The 12,107-nt window shown below is 48.6% G+C and overlaps 1 protein-coding gene across 6 annotated transcripts in view; it reads left to right on the top strand.

Moving 5' to 3' along the window:
• The window catches only part of GCN1 (GCN1 activator of EIF2AK4), a 44,044-nt gene that overhangs the window by 18,504 nt on the left and 13,433 nt on the right, over window positions 1-12,107 (top strand). For all 6 annotated transcript variants that reach the window (XR_009819955.1, XR_009819957.1, XR_009819956.1 and 3 more), the window contains exons 26-44: window positions 697-878; window positions 1,161-1,241; window positions 1,871-2,014; window positions 2,689-2,816; window positions 3,604-3,793; window positions 4,197-4,267; window positions 5,048-5,213; window positions 6,145-6,339; window positions 6,527-6,773; window positions 7,362-7,483; window positions 7,784-7,898; window positions 8,331-8,510; window positions 8,831-9,051; window positions 9,801-9,869; window positions 10,013-10,151; window positions 10,265-10,461; window positions 10,588-10,730; window positions 11,479-11,596; window positions 11,738-11,953. Coding sequence is in view for 3 of the 6 variants with exons in the window: in XM_062010451.1 (XP_061866435.1) it covers window positions 697-878; window positions 1,161-1,241; window positions 1,871-2,014; window positions 2,689-2,816; window positions 3,604-3,793; window positions 4,197-4,267; window positions 5,048-5,213; window positions 6,145-6,339; window positions 6,527-6,773; window positions 7,362-7,483; window positions 7,784-7,898; window positions 8,331-8,510; window positions 8,831-9,051; window positions 9,801-9,869; window positions 10,013-10,151; window positions 10,265-10,461; window positions 10,588-10,730; window positions 11,479-11,596; window positions 11,738-11,953 (2,924 nt within the window). In the remaining 3 variants the exon portion in view is untranslated. The remainder of the gene's footprint in view (window positions 1-696; window positions 879-1,160; window positions 1,242-1,870; window positions 2,015-2,688; window positions 2,817-3,603; window positions 3,794-4,196; window positions 4,268-5,047; window positions 5,214-6,144; window positions 6,340-6,526; window positions 6,774-7,361; window positions 7,484-7,783; window positions 7,899-8,330; window positions 8,511-8,830; window positions 9,052-9,800; window positions 9,870-10,012; window positions 10,152-10,264; window positions 10,462-10,587; window positions 10,731-11,478; window positions 11,597-11,737; window positions 11,954-12,107) is intronic.

Here is a 12,107-nt window from a genome sequence, read left to right as displayed (position 1 = left end):
ATGACCACGCTATTTATTTTGTTAGTTTAATTCTCAGAGTGTGCACACAAACCTAAGGGACTTGAAGTAACAGATGTGATTTCACCTTTGCTTGTGTCTTGGATTTGGCTTTGTGCCCTGTCCCCTGCTGATTTCCAGGGACAGGCAAAACCTCTTCTGCCTGTTCATCTGCTTTCAATGTATTGACTTGTTTCAGTTTCATTTACAGTGTGTGTTTTTTGCACTGTTGAAGCATTGGAAGTAATTTGGAATCCTAATGTGACCTTAAGGCAGGGCAGGTCATTGGTGTATCAGGCAACAGCAACATTAGATGGAATCATAGAATCATTTAGGTTGGAAGAGACCTTGAGGATCATCAGGTCCAATTGTCAGCCCTGTACTGGGCTGCCAGATGTGTCTGTGGAGCCCCACTTACTGCCATGAGGTGTCAGAAGCAGCTGAGCAGGGGCCTGTGTGCTGCTTCCAGCAGGCTGCACCCTGTCTGTGTGGGTTATGTCCAGGGACACATGACCCTTTAGGCTCAGGGTTTCTGGGGACACAGGGATGTTTGAGGCAGTTGGTGTGTTTGGACCTGAGGCTGAAGTTGGCCATATCCATGATGAGCTACCACGGTGTGCATCTTGTACCAGTCAGTGTTCTAAAACAAAGACATGAGAGGATGAGCTGTACTCACAGGACTGGTTTTCCTTTTCACAGGTGCTGCCCCATTATCAGCTCCAGCATTTTCCTTAGTCTTTCCTCTCCTAAAGACTGTTATGACTGAGACACCCCATGACATTGAAGACAAGGAGGAGTTCCTGGTCAAGATTCTGCAGATCCTTACAGTCCATGCTCAGCTGAGATCATCAGCCAATGGCCAGGCTTTGCTGGTGGATGAGGTAAGGGAAAGCTGTGGGGCTCAGATGACTTCCTTCAGCTGTTGCTTAGATGAGGTGTGAGGTCACACAGCTGATGTGTCAACTGGCCAAAGCAGATGAATCCTACAAGTTAAAGTTAACAGTGTGAGATTGTTTTCTGTCCAACCTTTTGGTTACCTGTCCAGCCCTTGGTTTTGATTGTGATTTTTGTAAGGAGTGTCATACACAGGACAAGGTACTGTGGTGTCACAAGGTGTGAGGATTTTTCTCCTCTCTCCATCTTTTCTCCTCCTGACCTTTCAGAATGGCCCAGAGCTGCTGCCCCGGAGGGACATGCTGGTTCTGCTGACCCGGGTGATAGGAACGGGCTCTCCACGGTTACAGGTGAGTCCTCAGCCTCACAGCCAGCATTCTGCCCCAGTTGCATTAGCATCTAAAGGAGGGAGCTAGTGTGCCATGGTTTATGCTCAGCTGGCAGCTGAACCCCATTCCCCACAGTGGGGTGGGGGAGAGAATCAGAAGAGTGAAAATGAGAAAACTCTTGGGTTGAGATAAAGACAGTTTAGTAGGGAAAGCAAAAGCTGTGTGCACAGGTGGAGCAAACCAAGGACTTCATTCACCACCCCAGCTTTATATGCCAAGCATGAAGCCACATGGGCTGGGGTATCCTCTGGGTTAGCTATGCCCCTCCAGCCTCCTTGCTGGTGGGGTGGGGTGGGGAGCAGAAAAGGCCTTGACTCTGTGCAAGAACTGCTCAGCAATAACCAAAACATTGTCTTCATCACAAATCCAAAACACAGCCCTGTGTTAGCTACTTCCAAGAAAATTAACTCTGTCCCAGCCAAAGCCAGCACCAACCAGGCCAGCAGCTGGGCTTTGCTCCACAGCTCTTGGGTTTGTCGCTGTGTTTTAAGTTTCTCCTCTTGTGATGGCACTCAGCCCCACCCTGGGCTTGCACTGACAGCACTGTCAGTCAGTGGTGTAACTTCTAACAGCTCCTGATGCCATTTCAGGTTTTGGCTTCCAATGCCCTGAGCAGCCTGTGCAGCAGCAGCAGCGGGGAGGACGGCTGTGCCTACGCAGAGCAGGAGGAGATCGATGTGCTGCTTCAGGCCCTGCAGTCCCCGTGCATGAATGTTCGAGATGCAGCTCTCAGGGTAGGTGGGAATCACTCAGGGTCATACTCAGTGCTTTCATTTTTAGGGAGGTGAATCTTCTTTAACTGTTGGAGAGAGGCTTCAGCTGTGATGCCAGTCTTTGGATAGTGTGTCTGCAGGAGGAGGCAGGAGCCACTGAATAACAGTGCTCTAAGTAATGCTTTTTGTGCTAGGTTCATCCTGCAAAAAGAAGCACTCTGGGTCTATCCACACCTTTGTTTTGTTAAAACAAATGTAATTCTGACATCTTAACACCTATTTACAATTGCATGGAGCTTAGCCTTCAAAGAGAGAAGCTGTCCAAAATACAGCTGTGTATACCTGTGTCTGTATTGGGCCCAGTGGTTTTGCAAAGCTTCAGGGTTACTCACTTCTCAGCACATGAAGGAAGAAAAAACCCAATGCCATAAAACAAATTTCAGCTTAGCTCACCTGAGCTCCTTCTGTGTGCTTGGAGCAGAAAAGTCCCCATGGAGCACTGCTCCTGAGTCCCACTGTTCCACCCCTTAGCAACAAAGTGCCCTCCATCTGCATGGGCAGCGTGCTGCACAAGCAGACATGGATTCTAACACTGCCAGCCACTGAGAGCTTCACTTGGCAAAGGTTTTAAGTGTTTTAAAGCATCTGCTTCTAAAATTAGATCCTTTCACTGATTGTCTTGTAAACTAATTCAGGGACTGATGGAGCTACAGATGGTTCTGCCAACCCCAGACAGTGATGAGAAGAATGGGCTGAATCTGTTGCGTCGCCTCTGGGTTGTAAAGTTTGATGTGGAAGATGAGATCCAGAAGTTGGCAGAGAGGTAGGAGTTCTTCCTGTGCAACTGGATTGTAAGGTGACTTTTCTCCTGCTCAGGGAGCTACACTGGCAGGTGGGGGCAGCTGGAAACCACCCTGATGTTGGAGGTACCAGTGGTGTCTCTTGCTGAAGGGCGATGTTGACAGCAAAGTAAACTGAGCCAGCAGTGGGTCCTCATGGCATCCTGGGGGGCATCGAGTAGAGTGTAGGCAGCAGGTCCAGGGAGGTTCTTATCCCCCTCTACTCTGCTCTGATGAGGCCTCATTTGGAGTCCTGTGTCCTGATTTGGGCTCCCTAGTTCAAGAGAGACAGGGAACTGCTGGACAGAGGCCAGTGCAGGGCCACCAAGATGCTGAGGGGATGGAAAATCAGTGTGAGGAGGAAAGGCTGTGGAAACTGGGGCTGTTCAGCCTGGAGAAGAGAAGGCTGAGGGGGGACCTCATCAATGTTGGTCAATACCTAAAGGGTGAGTGGGGAGAGGAAGGGGCCAGTGTTTGTTGTGTGGTGGCCAGTGACAGGACAAGGGGGAACAGGCACAGGCTGGCACACAGGCAGTGCCACTGGCACAGGAGGAGCAAGTCCTTTGGTGCTGAGGTGAGGGAGCCCTGGCCCAGGCTGCCCAGGGAGGGTGTGGAGGCTCCTTCTTGGGAGGTTTCCAACCCCACCTGGACACGTTCTTGTGCCCCCTGAGCCAGGGGAACCTGCTGTAGCAGGGGGTTGGGCTGGAGGAGCCCATCCAATGCCCATGATTTGGACATTCTGTTACAATCACCTCTTTGTGTCTGCTGCAGGTTGTGGGAGTCCATGGGACTGGAGCTGCAGCCTGACCTCTGTTCTCTGCTGATCAAGGATGTCATCTACCATGAAGAGGCAGTGAGACAAGCAGGGGCTGAGGCTCTTTCCAGAGCTGTAGCTCAGTATCGATACCAAGCAGCAAAGGTCATGAGTAAACTTACAGAGATTTACCAGGAGAAGCTGTATGTAAGTGTTGTTGTCCAGAGGGACTGACAGACACAAGCTTGTGCTTTATGTTTTTCATTAATTGCTTTTCCTTTTGCCTATCTTGAGGATGTGCTTGAAGCCTGCTGTGCTGTGTTTGAGCTTATCACAGACTTTAAAGTCTTGAGCCTCAAGCTATCAGCTGGTAATAGCAGCATTTTACAGGTGAAAGATGTTCCCTGAGTGATTCAGGAAGGCTGTGGCAGAGCAGGGTCAGCCAGTGTTTCTGGGCCTAAGCTAGCTCTCTGCTTGGTGTCCCCATGCAATTCTGCTCATAGTGTCATCTCTGCAGTGTTACAAAATGACATTGCAGGTATGGCTGACAGGATTCTCTGCCTGTGTGTCCTTGGGAAAGGCATTCTAATGAAATGTTTTCTCCTTCCAGAGGCCACCTCCAGTTTTGGATGCTTTGGGCCGAGTGATATCTGAATCACCACCTGACCAGTGGGAAGCAAGGTACAGTCATCTTCAGATCGATCTCACCACTTCCCCTGCACCCAAATGAGCTGTTCCAGGCTTTTATTTAGATGTCCAGGCAGTGGAGAAATAAGGGAATGTTAGAGGAAAAAGATACATGCAGCTGTATTGACTTGCTGGTTTCCTGCATCTTTCTGGTGGAGTATTTGTGCCCCTCAGTTAAGATGAGCTGAAGTGCCCTCAGTTCCTTCCAACTACTGGATGTTATCGTGTCCATGTCCTGATTAGAATGAGTCTTTCCCTCTTGGATTGTCTGATTCTTTTTCTTTTGTCTTACTGTCTTCCCACCTCTGTATGGGCAATTGATTATTTCAAGAGCAGCAGTGTGAGCTTTAATGAACTGGAGAGGTTCCAGTTAGGATAATTACTTTTTGGCTGTTTGTAGGGCCCCGTCCAGGTGTAACTGGAGATGCTCTTGCTCACTACCTGTCTTAGGCTAATCTGTTCTATAGTGCTGATGTAGTAAAGCTGCTGTGTTTCAGCAGTAGATGAAGTGATCCTGATTTCTATCTTTTGACCCAAGGATCTGTAATGCTCCATTGGGATAAAAGTCATTATATGGCTGAAGGATTGTTGTCCTTGAGGGAACCTGCAGCCTGGGGCTGTGTAATGAAGTGCCCGTTGGTTGGATGCTCTGAAGCTCTTTGGTTTCATAACGATTCCCAACTTCTGTAATGGGCTACTCATAGCAAACGTGATTGTCACCTCAAGCACATTGTGTGGGCAGTCAGTAAGCTCACAAGCTCCCCATCTTTCCAGGTGTGGCATAGCCTTGGCCCTCAACAAGCTCTCCCAGCATCTGGACAGTTCTCAGGTGAAGCCCCTCTTCCAGTTCTTTGTGCCGGACGCGCTGAACGACCGCAGTGCTGACGTCAGGAAGTGCATGTTGGATGCAGCTCTCTCAACACTCAACACTCATGGCAAAGTGAGTCTGAACATTCCTCTCTCTAGCAGTGCTAAAAGATGGAATGAAGATGTGGATTGTGTTGGAGCCCATAGATTTTCTTACCTCTTAGAGGTTGCTCTTACTTGTAACAGCTGACAACTTGATGTAGTAGGAATTGTTTTGTGTTTAAGATGTTGTGTTAGTGTAGACAAAATGTAGTTCTGTGGCCTTGCTGTGGAAAAGAAATAGCTCTGAATCACCTGGAGTTAAAATGGTGCAAACTAGAGTGATAAAAGTGAAATCAACCACAGATCTCTTCATCCTAGGAAGGTGACAATTCCCTCTCAGGCCTCATGCAAAGCAAAGCATGAAAGCTTGATGGTTATTGGCTTAATTAAACTGAAATCAGCTGAAGTCATTCAGAGAGTTGAGGACTGTCTCTGTCCTCAGTACCAGCCCCTCTCCAGCACTGTTAGATGGGGAGGTGGGCAGGGTGTAAGTTGCTTAGCTTCTGGTTTCTCTATATGCACCAGTCACCTCTTCTGGCCTGTCTGCTGCGTTGCTATGAAGCCCAAGACAATGGGGAGTACTTCTGTGTCATTCATCCTTTCCTTCTGTTTGTTGGAAAGCTGTGTGAAGTTTGTTCCCTTGTTGAGTTCTCCCTTTGCAAGGGGAGAGAGCCAAGGAGCAGACACTGACTCACCTGGTGGTTTGCATTGCTCTGGCAGAACAGCATGCTGGCAGGTTTGGGGGATCTCATTTTTCTAAGAGCTGATTTCTCTTTAGCAGGAGATATTTGTTGCCTGTCGGGACAGCACAGAGTTCTATGTGATGTGACACGTGAAATGAACCGTAAATACAGTGTGATTGTTCAGTTGTTGGCTCAGAGAAGTTCAAACGAGTCCACTGAGCATAGCAAATGTCATTCTGAGCGGACTCTAGTGGCAAGTTCTGTGGTTTTGTTTTTCAGGACAATGTTAACTCTCTCTTGCCAGTGTTTGAAGAATTCCTGAGAAATGCTCCTAACGATGCCAGTTACGATGCTGTCAGGCAGAGCGTGGTCATTCTGATGGGCTCACTGGCAAAACATCTGGACAAGAGTGACCCTAAAGTCAAACCAATTGTTGGCAAACTGATAGCAGCCTTGTCCACACCATCTCAGCAGGTGGGTGGCTTCTTGGAGAAGCTCTTGAGGTTCCATGCAGAGGCAGGTTAACACTGCAGTACCTTTAGGGACCTCAGAGAGGTGAAAAATGGCTCTGGTGACAGAGGGCTGTTGCTGCGGGTGCTGTCTGTTGGTGATGTTGGTGATGGATGTTTTGTGATCTGATAGCTGGTGGCTTGTTTAACAGGTTCAGGAGTCAGTGGCAAGCTGCTTACCTCCTCTGGTGCCTGCAATTAAGGAGGATGCAGGAGGAATGATACAGAAGCTGATGCAGCTGCTTTTAGAGTCAGATAAGTACGCCGAGCGCAAAGGTGCAGCCTACGGGCTGGCAGGGCTGGTGAAGGGCCTGGGCATCCTGTCCCTCAAGCAGCAGGAGATGATGACCACCCTGACTGATGCCATCCAGGACAAAAAGAACTTCCGGCGGCGTGAGGGTAAGGGAAGTTCCCTTTCCCCCACATCCCTGGTGTTCCTGTGTACTGCCACTGGGGTCAGCCCCAAGGAGCCCTGAACCCCTGTGCTTGGTGCATCTGTGTTCATTTTACTAAAGTTGGCAGAAAAAGAATTGATAAGGGTCTGCCTTGAGGCCACTGACTGTGTGCAGTGTCCTAAAATTGCCCTGTGATTTGTGGTAGCAGAAGGGTTTCTGTTCATAGACTGTGTGCCCGTGTCCCTCCCTCCTGTTTCTGAGAGCTGGTGTTGCTGGGTGGGCTCCTGTGTCCTGTATTCAGCTCCAGCTGGGCCAGGGGCTCTCACAGCCTACTTGGTCCTTTGCTACTGAGTGTTTCCTGCCCACATTTGTGCTTACCTAAGCTTGGACTCAGAGGACTGTTAATGTTTTTAATGCTACTGGGCTTCTTGTCCTTTCTGACACCAGAAATCCCCCCCATGGCACTAGCCACAAGTGCAAGGTGGCAGGAAACTTCCATCTGTGAGATCTGAGGAGTTCTACACACACTTGGCAAATTGTACATTCTTTTCCCATCCCTTTTAAATGATGACTGTCCTCTTTGGTTTTCTAGGGGCTCTGTTTGCCTTTGAGATGCTCTGCAGCATGCTTGGAAAGCTCTTTGAGCCCTATGTGGTTCACGTGTTGCCTCACTTGCTGCTTTGTTTCGGAGATGGGAACCAGTATGTGCGAGAGGTAAGATGCCTTCCATTTCTGACAACACTAGGGAAGAGCAAAGTGGAATGGACATGAGTGCTGTTTGTAACCAGGCAAACTGAGAAGGTGACCTTTCCCTTGAGATACCATTGATAATAACTTGATCTTCTTAATAACTGAGAGCATCTTATTTCACTGGCCATTAATTGGGAGCTACTTGGCCAGCTGCATCATTGCACTTAGATACTGCTTCACATGGAGGCTTTGTTCCTGTTGAGTCTCTGAGGAAGGCAAAAACATGTTGTGACACGGCTTGTCAATGTTTTCTTCTCCTTGGAGGCTGCAGATGACTGTGCCAAAGCTGTGATGAGCAACCTGAGTACTCACGGGGTGAAGCTGGTTTTGCCATCGCTTCTTGCAGCACTGGAAGAGGAATCTTGGAGGACTAAAGCTGGTATGGACCAGTATCTGCCTGCCATGATTGAGAGTAACACACAGTTCCTTTTGCTGACATGCCCCTTGTCTATTCCTTTATCCCTACAGATGGCTGTCATAGTTTATTGTCTCATAAGGGGTTGTGGCACTTAGAGCTTCTGAAATACGAGTTCCCTGCTTTTTCCCCCAGCAGGTTGAAGGGACACCTTTTACCCCCAGTTGCTCTAGAAGTACTCCAGAAGCTGAAAGTTTTCTCCCCTGCTCTGTTCCCTAGCATCAGAATAAGGATTAAGGATTTTAGGTGGCACAGGGTGGCATAATGTGTTTCTGCCATCATTCTGTATGTTGACTGGCAGATCTGAATTGGGGGGGAATGGGATTGTCTTCTCATACCTCTTCTTAATGCTGTGTATTGGTTTTTGTGTCTTTTCTTTGTGTCCTTCATGCACAGGGTCAGTGGAGCTGCTGGGGGCTATGGCATACTGTGCTCCTAAACAGCTCTCCTCCTGCTTACCCAACATTGTGCCAAAGCTGACTGAAGTGCTCACAGACTCCCACGTGAAGGTGCAGAACGCAGGGCAGCAAGCTCTCAGGCAGATTGGGTCAGTCATCAGAAATCCAGAGATCCTGGGTAAGAACTGTCTGCATCTCTAGAGCCCTGACATGACTGTGGTTTGTCATAACAAGGTTTATGTTCACAACATTCAGAATTAAGTCCCAGCTGCTCTAGAAATGAAACTACTCCTCAAAAAGTTTAACGTGAAAGCTGAACAGCAGCTGTCTGCTTCGAGGCTTTGCATGCTCCTCTCTGGTTTTCAACTAATGTTAATAACTTCCACTGTCCTCTGCTGTTAGTTGCTTTAGAGGGGTCTAAAACATCCCATGAGAGAACCTTGACATGTGGTTTTGGTTTATGTACAAATAAATTCTTTCCTTTTTAAAACCATTCAGCAATTGCTCCAGTTCTGTTGGATGCTCTCACCGACCCCTCCAGGAAGACCCAGAAGTGTCTGCAGACTCTCCTGGATACCAAATTTGTCCATTTCATTGATGCTCCCTCCTTGGCACTGATCATGCCAATTGTTCAGAGAGCGTTTCAGGATCGTTCCACAGACACCAGGAAGATGGCTGCCCAGATCATTGGGAACATGTACTCCTTGACTGACCAGAAGGTACTGTGCTAAGGACACACTCCAACCATACCTTGTGTTTCCTGGGGAGGAGATTACAGAGCAAGCACTAGAGAGAATGTGTTGTTGGGGGCTTTGCTGTTAAGGTAGATGAAACTAGAATCCATGCAACTTGTGTAATTATATTATGTAAATGACCTGATCTAGATGACCCTGCTTCTGCAGGAGCATTGGACTAGATGGTCTCTAAAGGTCCCTTCCAACCCCTACTGTTCCATGATTCTATGGCTATAAAGACAGTGAGAGGTCTCAGGTGCTTAAGACTGTCAGCTTTGTACTTCAGCTATCTAGTTATTACCAGATTTATCCCTGCAAAAAGGTCTTGGGATTTTTACCACGTAAGGAAATGCCTTAACAAACAAACCAGTAAAACCAGTACTGGTGAAACACAGAGCAGTTGCTTACAAATGGATCCAGGGTTTGTTTGAAAAGTATTTGTAGAACCTTACTGTAGGCTCTGATAATCTCTACCTTTAAACCCTGTGTAAATGTGAAGAGTGTTGCATTTCCCTTAGATACAAAGTGCTGGGTTGTGAGTGAGCATCAGAAAGGCTTTGAGTGATCTGTGCACGGGACTAGTGCTGTTTTGCAGAACAGTTCATAGGAAATCTGTTAAACTCTCAGGATGTTACAGATCATAAACAAGGGGCTGAATGCCTTTTAAATGAAGGTGACTTCTGTTTCTTTCTTGTTTTGAATCCAGTTCTTACTCTTTGGGCTGTTTGTTTCAGGATCTGGCTCCTTACCTGCCCAGTGTGACTCCTGGACTGAAGGCATCTCTGTTGGATCCCGTACCTGAGGTCAGTCATTTGCACAAACAGTTTGTCCTTCAGTGCCTTAGGTTAGACCCTGTCCTAATCTGTAGCTCTGCAGTCAGTGTGACACATCTGTCTGGGTGGCTTTGGCTGGATGCTTTGCAGCTCTCTGTTCCTCTGCCCGTTAGGTGCGCACCGTGTCCGCCAAGGCCCTGGGAGCCATGGTGAAGGGGATGGGCGAATCCTGCTTTGAGGACCTGTTGCCCTGGCTGATGGAGACACTGACATATGAGCAGAGCTCTGTGGATCGGTCTGGTGCTGCTCAAGGTGGGGACAGCTGCCTTTGAATACAGAGCTCTGACTTTCTCCTGTTAAATCAGATTTGTTGCTCGTTTCTTGTATCTATCAGCTCTGTTCCCTGCTTGGTTTTCTTCCCCCAGGTCTGGCTGAAGTTATGGCTGGGTTGGGGGTTGAAAAGCTGGATAAACTTATGCCAGAGATTGTAGCTACTGCCAGTAAAGTGGATATTGCTCCACACGTCCGAGATGGTTATATCATGATGTTCAACTACCTGCCAATTACTTTTGGAGACAAGTTCACTCCCTATGTTGGTCCCATCATTCCTTGTATCCTTAAGGTACGTACCAGAGGCCTGAAGAGTTCTGTCTATCAGAGGATAAAAAGAAAACATCATTTCCTTTCCCTCCTGTTGGTTTTCTATGTCGTGCTGAAAACCCCCAGAGCTTTTCCTGTCTCTGCTCAGGCCCTGGCAGACGAGAACGAGTTTGTGCGGGACACGGCGCTGCGCGCGGGGCAGCGCATCATCAGCATGTACGCGGAGACGGCCATCGCCCTGCTGCTGCCACAGCTCGAGGACGGGCTCTTCGACGACCTCTGGAGGATCAGGTGAGGGCTGCCCATCTCCTCCATGGACAATCTTCTGTGGTTGAAAAACTGGGGTGGTTTACTCTGTGTCGCTCCTCGGGGAAATGCAGAGACCTCCCGGGAAGGAGAAGCAAGCGTCTCTCTGCAGCTGGTTGATATGCCCTGGAGCACTGAGTCTGCACAGCCCTGCCAGCTGTGGAGCAGGCTTCCTGGTACCTGCAGAGCATTCCTACTGCATTATTAATTCTGGTAGTGACCCTGAAATGCATTTCCAAGGCAGCTGATGTGCCAATATTTAGCCCTCGTGTATTGTTTTGCATTTTTTTCCAAATGCTGAGTGAGTTACTTTTCTCCTGTGTGTGGAAATGTGGAGCTCACAGCTGATAGTGGTGGCTCAGAAATGGGATGTGTCAGTGCAGTGTTGGTGAGTGCACTCAGCACTGGTTGGATGCCTTTTGGAGTGGGACAGTCTTGTTCCTTTTTAATGCCCAGGCAGTTCCCAGATTCATCACTTTGCTGCAGGAATTCTGTTGGCCCCTTCCAGTTTGCATCCATCCTTTCCCCTCTCCCCTCTCCCTTTCCCTTTCCCATGCTGCCTCTCCCCCTTGTAGGCTGTGACTGATCCCAGCTGCCAGCCCATGCAGCATCCCAGTGCTGTCTGAGCTCTTTGCCTTGCCTCACGCTCTTGCTGTATTCTGTGTACAGCTGGATTTGGACAGGTACTGCCTGAGTCCCCTGTCTGGAACTCTTGCCCTCTTCCTGTTGACAGGTTTAGCTCCGTTCAGCTCCTTGGAGACCTTCTATTCCATATCTCAGGAGTCACTGGAAAAATGACCACAGAAACTGCCTCAGAGGATGACAACTTTGGAACAGCCCAGTCAAACAAGGTAAAGCTGCTCTTGTCTGCTGTGCCTTCTCTTTTCTCTTTAAACGGAGAGCCTGCTGGGAGGAGCCATTCACTAACCACCTCTTTTGTCCTTTTTGGAAGTTTTAGGAGTGGATAACACATGTTGTGCTCTTTTTTCCAGGCTATTATTAATGCTCTGGGTGTGGAGAGGAGGAACAGGGTGCTGGCAGGGCTGTACATGGGCCGCTCTGACACGCAGCTGGTCGTGCGTCAGGCCTCGCTCCACGTCTGGAAGATCGTGGTGTCCAACACTCCTCGCACGCTGCGTGAGATTCTGCCAACCCTCTTTGGGCTTCTGCTGAAGTTCCTGGCCAGCACTTGTGCAGATAAACGAACGGTGAGATCCTTACTGAGGCCTCCCTGTTACTGCAGGTGACAACTGATCCCTGAAGGACATGGGATAGTGCTTTTGTAAATCATTCCAAAGCTGTTGTTAATTTAACTCTTCAGAGCATGGGGATGTCTTGGAGGTCTTCAAGACCCATCTGGAC

Source organism: Colius striatus, chromosome 17 (genome assembly GCF_028858725.1).
Source record: "Colius striatus isolate bColStr4 chromosome 17, bColStr4.1.hap1, whole genome shotgun sequence".
Lineage (NCBI taxonomy): Eukaryota > Metazoa > Chordata > Aves > Coliiformes > Coliidae > Colius > Colius striatus.
The sequence above is the reverse complement of the archived record's forward strand: the minus strand, read 5'-3'. Positions and strand labels throughout refer to the sequence as shown.